General features: G+C 46.8%; 1 protein-coding gene across 3 annotated transcripts in view; it reads right to left on the bottom strand.

Annotated features, from left to right (window-relative positions):
- The window catches only part of bnip2 (BCL2 interacting protein 2), a 58,718-nt gene that overhangs the window by 19,149 nt on the left and 26,704 nt on the right, over positions 1 to 12,865 (bottom strand). The window contains exons 5-6 of one of the 3 annotated variants that reach the window (XM_090230801.1): positions 6,121 to 6,303; positions 5,498 to 5,600 (exon numbers count right to left, since the gene is read on the bottom strand). In XM_090230801.1, coding sequence (XP_090086927.1) covers positions 5,498 to 5,600; positions 6,121 to 6,303 — 286 coding nt within the window. Of the gene's footprint in view, positions 1 to 5,497; positions 5,601 to 5,839; positions 5,933 to 6,120; positions 6,304 to 6,842; positions 7,016 to 12,865 lie in introns of those variants that run through there. The other 2 variants (XM_090230802.1, XM_090230803.1) reach the window with 2 other exon arrangements.

Here is a 12,865-nt window from a genome sequence, read left to right as displayed (position 1 = left end):
AGGGGTGAGGGTTAGGTTAAAGAGAGGGGTGAGGGTTAGGTTAAAGAGAGGGGTGGGGGCTAGGTGACAGAGAGGGGTGAGGGTTAGGATAAAGAGAGGGGTGAGGGTTAGGATAAAGAGAGGGGTGAGGGTTAGGATAAAGAGAGGGGTGAGGGTTAGGTTAAAGAGAGGGGTGAGGGCTAGGTGACAGAGAGGGGTGAGGGTTAGGTTAAAGAGAGGGGTGAGGGTTAGGTGACAGAGGGGTGAGGGCTAGGTGACAGAGGGGTGAGGGCTAGGTGACAGAGAGGGGTGAGGGTTAGGTGACAGAGAGGGGTGAGGGTTAGGTGACAGAGGGGTGAGGGTTAGGTGACAGAGAGGGGTGAGGGTTAGGTGACAGAGAGGGGTGAGGGTTAGGTGACAGAGGGGTGAGGGTTAGGTGACAGAGGGGTGAGGGCTAGGTGACAGAGGGGTGAGGGCTAGGTGACAGAGAGGGGTGAGGGTTAGGTGACAGAGAGGGGTGAGGGTTAGGTGACAGAGAGGGGTGAGGGTTAGGTGAGAGAGAGGGGTGAGGGTTAGGTGAGAGAGAGGGGTGAGGGCTAGGTGACAGAGAGGGGTGAGGGCTAGGTGACAGAGAGGGGTGAGGGTTAGGTGACAGAGAGGGGTGAGGGTTAGGTGACAGAGAGGGGTGAGGGTTAGGTGACAGAGAGGGGTGAGGGTTAGGTGACAGAGAGGGGTGAGGGTTAGGTGACAGAGAGGGGTGAGGGTTAGGTGACAGAGAGGGGTGAGGGTTAGGTGACAGAGAGGGGTGAGGGTTAGGTGACAGAGAGGGGTGAGGGTTAGGTGACAGAGAGGGGTGAGGGTTAGGTGACAGAGAGGGGTGAGGGTTAGGTGACAGAGAGGGGTGAGGGTTAGGTTACAGAGGGGTGAGGGTTAGGTTACAGAGAGGGGCGAGGGTCAGGTTACAGAGAGGGGCGAGGGTTAGGTTACAGAGAGGGGCGAGGGTTAGGTTACAGAGAGGGGCGAGGGTTAGGTTACAGAGAGGGGTGAGGGTTAGGTTACAGAGAGGGGTGAGGGTTAGGTTACAGAGGGGTGAGGGTTAGGTTACAGAGAGGGGCGAGGGTCAGGTTACAGAGAGGGGCGAGGGTTAGGTTACAGAGAGGGGCGAGGGTTAGGTTACAGAGAGGGGCGAGGGTTAGGTTACAGAGAGGGGTGAGGGTTAGGTTACAGAGAGGGGTGAGGGTTAAGTTATAGAGATAATTGTCCACATCTGTTCAGCTGTAGGAGACGTGAGCGTAAAATGCGTCAGGTAATTGACTGAATATAGGCCTATAGCACTAGGGATCCACTGCATATTAAATATATACATAGGCTACTACTACTACTAATAATAATATACAGATACAGGCTACTACTACTACTACTACTACTATACAGATACAGGCTACTACTACTACTACTACTACTACTACTACTACTACTACTACTACTACACAGATACAGGCTACTACTACCACTACTACTACACAGATACAGGCTACTACTACCACTACTACTACTACTACTACTACTATACAGATACACGCTACTACTACTACTACTACTACTACTATACAGACACAGGCTACTACTACACAGATACAGGCTACTACTACTACACAGATACAGGCTACTACTACTACTACTACTACTACACAGATACAGGCTACTACTACTACTACTACACAGATACAGACTACTACTACTACACAGATACAGGCTACTACTACTACTACTACACAGATACAGGCTACTACTGTTACTACTACACAGATACAGGCTACTACTACTACTACTACACAGATACAGGCTACTACTACTACTACTACTACACAGATACAGGCTACTACTACTACTACTACTACTACACAGATACAGGCTACTACTACTACTACTACACAGATACAGGCTACTACTACTACTACACAGATACAGGCTACTACTACTACTACTACACAGATACAGGCTACTACTACACAGATACAGGCTACTACTACTACTACTACACAGATACAGGCTACTACTACTACTACTACTACTACACAGATACAGGCTACTACTACTACTACTACACAGATACAGACTACTACTACTACACAGATACAGGCTACTACTACTACTACTACACAGATACAGGCTACTACTGTTACTACTACACAGATACAGGCTACTACTACTACTACACAGATACAGGCTACTACTACTACTACTACACAGATACAGGCTACTACTACTACTACTACTACACAGATACAGGCTACTACTACTACTACTACACAGATACAGGCTACTACTACTACTACACAGATACAGGCTACTACTACTACTACTACACAGATACAGGCTACTACTACACAGATACAGGCTACTACTACTACTACTACACAGATACAGGCTACTACTACTACTACTACTACTACTACACATATACAGGCTACTACTACACAGATACAGGCTACTACTACTACTACACAGATACAGGCTACTACTACTACTACACAGATACAGGCTGCTACTACTACTACTACTACACAGATACAGGCTACTACTACTACACAGATACAGGCTACTACTACTACTACTACTACACAGATACAGGCTACTACTACTACTACTACTACTACTACACAGATACAGGCTACTACCAATACTATACAGATATAGGCTCCTACTACTACACAGATACAGGCTACTACCAATACTATACAGATATAGGCTACTACTACTACTACTACTACTATACAGATATAGGCGTACAGAATGAGACTAATTTGTTAACTTTCTATCATAATATATTTTTTATAACGATAAGCATTATATAGTTAAATTAAAGTGGTAACTCTGGTTGGCCAAAAACAATCTTCCTCACCTCCAGTCCAACTGTCTGAGTCAGTTGGAGCACTGGTACGCACTGCCTTCCTAGGCCTGCATAGCTAAGCCTAATAATAGCAGGGCGGTGGTCACTGCCTTCCTAGGCCTGCATAGCTAAGCCTAATAATAGCCAGGCGGTGGTCACTGCCTTCATAGGCCTGCATAGCTAAGCCTAATAATAGCAGGGCGGTGGTCACTGCCTTCCTAGGCCTGCATAGCTAAGCCTAATAATAGCCAGTCGGTGGTCACTGCCTTCATAGCTAAGCCTAATGCCAGCCGGTGGTCACTGCCTTCCTAGGCCTGCATAGCTAAGCCTAATAATAGCCAGGCGGTGGTCACTGCCTTCATAGGCCTGCATAGCTAAGCCTAATGCCAGCCGGTGGTCACTGCCTTCATAGGCCTTCATAGCTAAGCCTAATGCCAGCCGGTGGTCACTGCCTTCCTAGGCCTGCTTAGCTAAGCCTAATAATAGCCAGTCGGTGGTCACTGCCTTCATAGGCCTGCATAGCTAAGCCTAATAATGGCCAGTCGGTGGTCACTGCCTTCATAGGCCTGCATAGCTAAGCCTAATGCCAGCCGGTGGTCACTGCCTTCATAGGCCTTCATAGCTAAGCCTAATGCCAGCCGGTGGTCACTGCCTTCCTAGGCCTGCTTAGCTAAGCCTAATAATAGCCAGTCGGTGGTCACTGCCTTCATAGGCCTGCATAGCTAAGCCTAATAATGGCCAGTCGGTGGTCACTGCCTTCATAGGCCTGCATAGCTAAGCCTAATAATAGCCAGTCGGTGGTCACTGCCTTCCTAGGCCTGCATAGCTAAGCCTAATGCCAGCCGGTGGTCACTGCCTTCATAGGCCTGCATAGCTAAGCCTAATAATGGCCAGTCGGTGGTCACTGCCTTCATAGGCCTGCATAGCTAAGCCTAATAATAGCCAGGCGGTGGTCACTGCCTTCATAGGCCTGCATAGCTAAGCCTAATAATGGCCAGTCGGTGGTCACTGCCTTCATAGGCCTGCATAGCTAAGCCTAATAATAGCCAGTCGGTGGTCACTGCCTTCCTAGGCCTGCATAGCTAAGCCTAATGCCAGCCGGTGGTCACTGCCTTCATAGGCCTGCATAGCTAAGCCTAATAATGGCCAGTCGGTGGTCACTGCCTTCATAGGCCTGCATAGCTAAGCCTAATGCCAGCCGGTGGTCACTGCCTTCCTAGGCCTGCATAGCTAAGCCTAATAATAGCCAGTCGGTGGTCACTGCCTTCCTAGGCCTGCATAGCTAAGCCTAATAATAGCCAGGCGGTGGTCACTGCCTTCATAGGCCTGCATAGCTAAGCCTAATAATAGCCAGGCGGTGGTCACTGCCTTCATAGGCCTGCATAGCTAAGCCTAATAATAGCCAGTCGGTGGTCACTGCCTTCCAAGGCCTGCATAGCTAAGCCTAATAATGGCCAGTCGGTGGTCACTGCCTTCATAGGCCTGCATATCTAAGCCTAATAATAGCCAGGCGGTGGTCACTGCCTTCATAGGCCTGCATAGCTAAGCCTAATAATAGCCAGGCGGTGGTCACTACCTTCATAGGCCTGCATAGCTAAGGCTAATAATGGCCAGTCGGTGGTCACTGCCTTCATAGGCCTGCATAGCTAAGCCTAATAATGGCCAGTCGGTGGTCACTGCCTTCCTAGGCCTGCATAGCTAAGCCTAATAAGGGCCAGTCGGTGGTCACTGCCTTCATAGGCCTGCATAGCTAAGCCTAATAATGGCCAGTCGGTGGTCACTGCCTTCATAGGTCTGCATAGCTAAGCCTAATAATAGCCAGGCGGTGGTCACTGCCTTCATAGGCCTGCATAGCTAAGCCTAATAATAGCCAGGCGGTGGTCACTGCCTTCATAGGCCTGCATAGCTAAGCCTAATAATAGCCAGCCGGTGGTCACTGCCTTCCTAGGCCTGCATAGCTAAGCCTAATAATAGCCAGGCGGTGGTCACTGCCTTCATAGGCCTGCATAGCTAAGCCTAATAATAGCCAGGCGGTGGTCACTGCCTTCATAGGCCTGCATAGCTAAGCCTAATAATAGCCAGGCGGTGGTCACTGCCTTCATAGGCCTGCATAGCTAAGGCTAATAATGGCCAGTCGGTGGTCACTGCCTTCATAGGCCTGCATAGCTAAGCCTAATAATGGCCAGTCGGTGGTCACTGCCTTCATAGGCCTGCATAGCTAAGCCTAATAATAGCCAGGCGGTGGTCACTGCCTTCATAGGCCTGCATAGCTAAGCCTAATAATAGCCAGTCGGTGGTCACTGCCTTCCTAGGCCTGCATAGCTAAGCCTAATAATAGCCAGGCGGTGGTCACTGCCTTCATAGGCCTGCATAGCTAAGCCTAATAATAGCCAGGCGGTGGTCACTGCCTTCATAGGCCTGCATAGCTAAGGCTAATAATGGCCAGTCGGTGGTCACTGCCTAAAATATAAAAATACCAGGTTACACAGGAGAAAAGTGATTTATTCTCGGGATTGAACATTTGTAAAATAGTGGGAAAATATTAAATATAATTTTAGCATTGGTGTCCAAAAACCAATGCAAGTCAATATTCCGTTTCACAGGGTTTGCACCAGTAGGACTCACTTGAAGAGGTTGTCCATGATGTAGCGGTAGTTGGGTTGGTTGCTCTCAGGCATGTAACACACGGCAAACACGATGATGGCATTCAGGCCATCTCCATAGTAACCTGGAACACATCAGAGGTTCAAACACGCCACAACACAACCTGCTCTGCATGGGGCATTGTTACTGTAAAAATGTTTATATAATTGGTCCAATACCCTCTTGAAGGAATAGGGTTATGTGTTAGGGTCTGGGGTCAGGGGTTACCTCCGTGGTTGATAACCCAAGTCCTACAAGAGGGTCATGAGTTAGGGTCTGGGGTCAGGGGTTACCTCCGTGGTTGATGACCCTCTTGTAAGACTAGGGTTATGTGTTAGGGTCTGGGGTCAGGGGTTACCTCTGTGGTTGATGACCCTCTTGTAGGACGAGGGTTATGGGTTAGGGGTCAGGGGTTACCTCCGTGGTTGATAACCCAAGTCCTACAAGAGGGTCATGAGTTAGGGTCTGGGGTCAGGGGTTACCTCCGTGGTTGATGACCCTCTTGTAGGACTAGGGTTATGTGTTAGGGTCTGGGGTTACCTCCGTGGTTGATAACCCAAGTCCTACAAGAGGGTCATGAGTTAGGGTCTGGGGTCAGGGGTTACCTCCGTGGTTGATGACCCTCTTGTAGGGTTCTATTGCCTTCATGTCGACTTTGTGTTCCTGGTCTCCTATACGGAACACTCTCCAGCGCCGCCCCTCCTCCCGCTCCTCGGAGGCCGAGTACACCTGGACCGACTCCACCCCCTTCTGCAGAACTTCCGTGGTCTTGGGCTTCGGCAGGTCGTCTGAGAAGAGAAGGTTCTTTAACTCTTTTCCTACCTTCCCTTTATCCAATAACACTCCATTTATATTTGAAATGCTTCATATTGTGGGGAATTATGACATGCTGAGTGCAACAAATAACCATTTAAATATAATATATGCCCCTGATCAACAGTAATGGCCAATCAGACGAACGATTCAGACAGTGATCATACGAATGGTACATCAAACATGCAACAATCAAAACGGAAATAATATGGAGGATTTGGTCTTCACATTGTGGACAGACAATGACATGGCATTGGTGCTCAACACTTAAGAAACACCTCACTACAGAATAGACTGCCTTTTATTTAAAGCCCTGTCTAAAGCGGGGGTATATGAAACATATAAAAAAATATAGAATTTACCCTAACCCTATTAGCCCAAACAAACACATTGAATAACAGATTGAGGTTTTCCTTTTAATATGTCACATCATAGAAACATAGCTAAATAAGAATAAGAACATGCTTGTACATGACCAACAATGTACACAAAAACGACTCAAAACAGAAGAAATTTCCCTTGATTTGTTCACGGTAAAACAGAAGAAATATCCCTTGATTTGTTCACATAGTTGATGCAAAGAAGCAAAAGTATATTTGGTTGATTGACCAGGCAGTATGTCCATGAGACCTTACCACACTTGTTGTTGACCTGGGAACTGTTGCCAAGACAACAAGGGTAACAGTCCTTCCAGATGACAGAGGCCGGCAGCAGAGCGGAAACACAGAAACAACACAACACCATTTAAACCTGAACCATTTAACTACAGTTAACTGGCCCCATACAACTGCCAGGGTTAGGTTCAACCATTTAAACCTTATTGGACTTAACTGGCCCCAGAACTATTGAACCAGGCTTAGTGGAGTCAGCTCCTAGGAAAGACCAGTGTCCTGTCCTGGGATAGACTATGTCCTGTCTTGGTGTATGTACCCAGGCAGTTAGCTGGATAGGTTCATGTACCCAGGCAGTTAGCTGGATAGGTTAATGTACCCAGGCAGTTAGCTGGATAGGTTGATGTACCCAGGCAGTTAGCTGGATAGGTTAATGTACCCAGGCAGTTAGCTGGATAGGTTAATGTACCCAGGCAGTTAGCTGGATAGGTTCATGTACCCAGGCAGTTAGCTGGATAGGTTGATGTACCCAGGCAGTTAGCTGGATAGGTTAATGTACCCAGGCAGTTAGCTGGATAGGTTGATGTACCCAGGCAGTTAGCTGGATAGGTTCATGTACCAAGGCAGTTAGCTGGATAGGTTCATGTACCCAGGCAGTTAGCTGGATAGGTTAATGTACCCAGGCAGTTAGCTGGATAGGTTCATGTACCCAGGCAGTTAGCTGGATAGGTTCATGTACCAAGGCAGTTAGCTGGATAGGTTCATGTACCAAGGCAGTTAGCTGTATAGGTTGATGTACCCAGGCAGTTAGCTGGATAGGTTCATGTACCCAGGCAGTTAGCTGGATAGGTTCATGTACCAAGGCAGTTAGCTGGATAGGTTAATGTACCCAGGCAGTTAGCTGGATAGGTTGATGTACCCAGGCAGTTAGCTGGATAGGTTCATGTACCCAGGCAGTTAGCTGGATAGGTTCATGTACCCAGGCAGTTAGCTGGATAGGTTCATGTACCAAGGCAGTTAGCTGGATAGGTTCATGTACCCAGGCAGTTAGCTGGATAGGTTGATGTACCCAGGCAGTTAGCTGGATAGGTTCATGTACCCAGGCAGTTAGCTGGATAGGTTGATGTACCCAGGCAGTTAGCTGGATAGGTTCATGTACCAAGGCAGTTAGCTGGATAGGTTCATGTACCCAGGCAGTTAGCTGGATAGGTTCATGTACCCAGGCAGTTAGCTGGATAGGTTCATGTACCCAGGCAGTTAGCTGGATAGGTTGATGTACCCAGGCAGTTAGCTGGATAGGTTCATGTACCCAGGCAGTTAGCTGGATAGGTTCATGTACCCAGGCAGTTAGCTGGATAGGTTAATGTACCCAGGCAGTTAGCTGGATAGGTTGATGTACCCAGGCAGTTAGCTGGATAGGTTCATGTACCAAGGCAGTTAGCTGGATAGGTTCATGTACCCAGGCAGTTAGCTGGATAGGTTCATGTATCCAGGCAGTTAGCTGGATAGGTTCATATACCCAGGCAGTTAGCTGGATAGGTTCATGTACCCAGGCAGTTAGCTGGATAGGTTCATGTACCCAGGCAGTTAGCTGGATTGGTTCATGTACCCAGGCAGTTAGCTGGATAGGTTCATATACCCAGGCAGTTAGCTGGATAGGTTCATGTACCCAGGCAGTTAGCTGGATAGGTTCATGTACCCAGGCAGTTAGCTGGATAGGTTCATGTACCCAGGCAGTTAGCTGGATAGGTTCATGTACCCAGGCAGTTAGCTGGATAGGTTCATGTACCCAGGCAGTTAGCTGGATAGGTTCATGTACCCAGGCAGTTAGCTGGATAGGTTTACAGTGGGGAAACAAGTATTTGATACACTGCCAATTTTGCAGGTTTTCCTACTTACAAAGCATGTAGAGGGCTGTAATTTTTTATCAAAAAAATTTGAGTTGTGCCGTGGCGGAGGTCTTTGTGGGCTATACTCAGCCTTGTCTCAGGATGGTATGTTGGTGGTTGAAGATATCCCTCTAGTGGTGTGGGGGCTGTGCTTTGGCAAAGTGGGTGGGGTTATATCCTTCCTGTTTGGCCCTGTCCGGGGGTGTCCTCGGAGTGGGCCACAGTGTCTCCTGACCCCTCCTGTCTCAGCCTCCAGTATTTATGCTGCAGTAGTTTGTGTCGGGGGGCTAGGGTCAGTTTGTTATATCTGGAGTACTTCTCCTGTCCTATTCGGTGTCCTGTGTGAATCTAAGTGTGCGTTCTCTAATTCTCTCCTTCTCTCTTTCTCTCTCTCGGAGGACCTGAGCCCTAGGACCATGCCCCAGGACTACCTGACATGATGACTCCTTGCTGTCCCCAGTCCACCTGGCTGTGCTGCTGCTCCAGTTTCAACTGTTCTGCCTTATTATTATTCGACCATGCTGATCATTTATGAACATTTGAACATCTTGGCCATGTTCTGTTATAATCTCCACCCGGCACAGCCAGAAGAGGACTGGCCATCCCACATATGCTCTCTCTAATTCTCTCTTTCTTTCTCTCTCTCGGAGGACCTGAGCCCTAGGACCATGCCCCAGGAATACCTGACATGATGACTCCTTGCTGTCCCCAGTCCACCTGACTGTGCTGCTGCTCCAGTTTCAACTATTCTGCCTTATTATTATTCGACCATGCTGGTCATTTATGAACATTTGAACATCTTGACCATGTTTTGTTATAATCTCCACCCGGCACAGCCAGAAGAGGACTGGCCACCCCACATAGCCTGGTTCCTCTCTAGGTTTCTTCCTAGGTTTTGGCCTTTCTAGGGAGTTTTTCCTAGCCACCGTGCTTCTTCACCTGCATTGCTTGCTGTTTGGGGTTTTAGGCTGGGTTTCTGTACAGCACTTTGAGATATCAGCTGATGTACAAAGGGCTATATAAAATAAATTTGATTGATTGATTGATCAAAGGTTGACTTCAACTGTGAGAGACGGAATCTAAAACAAAAATCCAGAAAATCACATTGTATGATTTAAGTAATTAATTAGCATTTTATTGCATGACATAAGTATTTGATACATCAGAAAAGCAGAACTTAATATTTGGTACAGAAACTTTTGTTTGCAATTATAGAGATCATACGTTTCCTTTAGTTCTTGACCAGGTTTGCAAACACTGCAAATGAATTACTTAAAAATCATACAATGAGACTTTCTGGATTTTTGTTTTAGATTCCGTCTCTCACAGTTGAAGTGTACCTATGATAAACATTACAGACCTGTACATGTTTTGTAAGTACGAAAACCTGAAAATCGGCAATGTATCAAATACTTGTTCTCTCCACTGTATGTACCCAGAGAATAAGTTGGATAGATAATTTTAACATGGCAGTTAGCGGGAGGGCCTTTTTCAACTCTAATGGCTAGGGTTGGATCCTCTGGAGTCCTAAAGCTGAGGGAGAACTTCACTGAGACTCACACACTACTACTATTTTCCCAGGTTAGGACATACAAAGTTAATTTACTGTTTAACAGATTTATTTACTTTTAATTGAGGCGAGCAAGTAATTTTTATATTTTTTAAGCATTATTAAAAATAAAAAAATGTGGACCCCTTGTAAAAAAAATACTGAACAACCGTATTACCACGCCTAGCGACCTTACCAAGAGATTTGAGCTTTTTTATAATGATTTTGAAATTACCAGTTTCAAATCAAATTGCTATTTGTCACATGCACCGAATACAACAGTGAAATGCTACTTACGAAGCCTTAACCAACAATGCAGTTAAAAAGTAAGATAAAACTAAATAAAAAGGAAATAGGAACACAAAAACAATAACGATGCTACTGAACAAAAATATAAAATGTAACAATTTCAAACATGTCACTGAGTTACAGATCATAAGGAAATCAGCCAATGTAAATGCATTCATAAGGCCCTAATCTATGGATTTTACAAGACTGGGAACACAGATATGCATGTCTTTAATGACTTGGATCAGAAAACAAGTCAGTATCTGCTGTGACCACCACTTGCCTCATGCAGCGTGACATCTTCGCATAGCGTTGATCAAGCTGTTGATTGTGGCCTGTGGAATGTTGTCCCACTCTTCAATGGCTGTGCAAAGTTGCTGGATATTGGCCGGAACTGGAACACGCTGTCGTACACGTCAATCCAGAGCATCCCAAACATGCTTAATGGGTGACATGCAGGCCATGGAAGAACTAGGTCATTTTCAGCTTCCAGGAAATGTGTACATGCAGTCATTGTAAATATGAATTTGTTCTTAACTGACTTGCCTAGTTAAATAAATACATGAAAATAATCATTATCATGCTGAAACATGAGGTGATGGAGGTGGATGAATGGCACGACAATGGGCCTCAGGGTCGTCACGGTATCTCTGTTCATTCAAATTGCCATCGTTAAAATGCAATTGTGTTAGTTGTCCGTAGCTTATGCCTGCCCATACCATAACCCCACAGCCACCATTGGGGTACTCTGTTCAAATCGTTGACATCAGCAAGCCTACACGACGCCATCTGCCCGGTAGAGTTGAGAGAACAGTTTATGAATTGGGTGGTTGGAGTCTAACAATTTTTGGGGCCATCCTCTGACACAGCCTGGTATAGAGGTCCTGGATGGCAGGAAGCTTGGCCCCAGTGATGTACTGGGCCGTACTCACTACCCTCTGTAGCACCTTCTGGTCGGATGCCGAGCAGTTGCCATACCAGGCAGCCAGTCAAGATGCTCATGATGGTGCAGCTGTAGAACTTTGAGGGTCCATGCCAAATCTTTTCAGCATCCGGAGGGGGAAGAGGAGTTGTCGTGCCCTCTTCACAACTGTGCTTGTCTGCTTGGACCATGGTAGATCCTTAGTGATGTGGACACAGAGGAACTTGAAGCTCTCAACCCACTCCATTACAGCCTCGTCAATGTGAAAGGGGGCGTGTTTGGCCCTCCTTTTCCTGAAGTCCACAATCATCTCCTTTGTCTTGCTCACGTTGAGGGAGAGGTTGTTGTTCTGGCACCACACTTCCAGGTCTCTGACCTCCTCCCTATAGGCTGTCTCATCGTCATCGGTGGTCAGGCCCACCACCGTTGTGTCGTCTGCAAACTTAATGATGGTGTTGGAGTCGTGTGCGGCCAGGGAGTACAGGAAGGGACTGAGCACACCCCCCCCCCCCCCCCCCCCGAGAGGCACCCGTGTTGAGGGTCAGCGTGGGGGATGTGCTGTTGTCTACCCTGTCCACCTGGGGGGCTTTGCACATGGTGATCTTAGGCTTGTGTGCGGCTGCTTGGCCAAGGAAACCTATTTCATGAAGCTCCCAACTAGCAGTTCTTGTGCTGAAGTTGATTCCAGAGGCAGTTTGGAACTCGGAAGTGAGTGTTGCAACCGAGGACAGACGATTTTTACGCGCTACACACTTCAGCACTCCCGAGCAATTACAATTGACCGGGGAAGCTCTAACAGGGCAGAAATTTGACCAACTTTTTGAAAAGGTAGCATCCTACGACAATGAAACTTTGAAAGTCTATGTGCTCTTCAGTAAGACCATTCTACTGCCAATGTTTGTCTATGGAGATTGAATGGCTGTATGCTCAACTTCATACACCTGTCAGCAATGGGGATGGCTGAAATAGCCAAATCCATTAATCTGAAGGTGTGTCCACATACTTTTGTATATATAGTGTACTTTGAACAAGGTTTCAGTTTCAATTAATCGAAAATGTGAAAAGGCAATCTGCATAAAGGCAAAGGGGCATTTTGAGCGTTCCTTTAATCTACTTGTGTATAAGTGAAGCTTTTAGAGAGAGGTTTAGTGCTTTTATATTTAATAATCTCAACCCACCCAGTTCATATTCATTATATAGATGGGCTGGTTTAGCATCCCAGATAAAGTGAAACAAAATGGAGCTCATGATTTGAAAAGCAAATCAGTAGTAGGCAGT

Source organism: Oncorhynchus mykiss, chromosome 4 (assembly GCF_057628025.1).
Source record: "Oncorhynchus mykiss isolate SJ-2025 chromosome 4, ASM5762802v1, whole genome shotgun sequence".
NCBI classification, from domain to species: Eukaryota; Metazoa; Chordata; class Actinopteri; order Salmoniformes; family Salmonidae; genus Oncorhynchus; species Oncorhynchus mykiss.
This window is presented reverse-complemented; position numbering and strand designations above follow the sequence as displayed.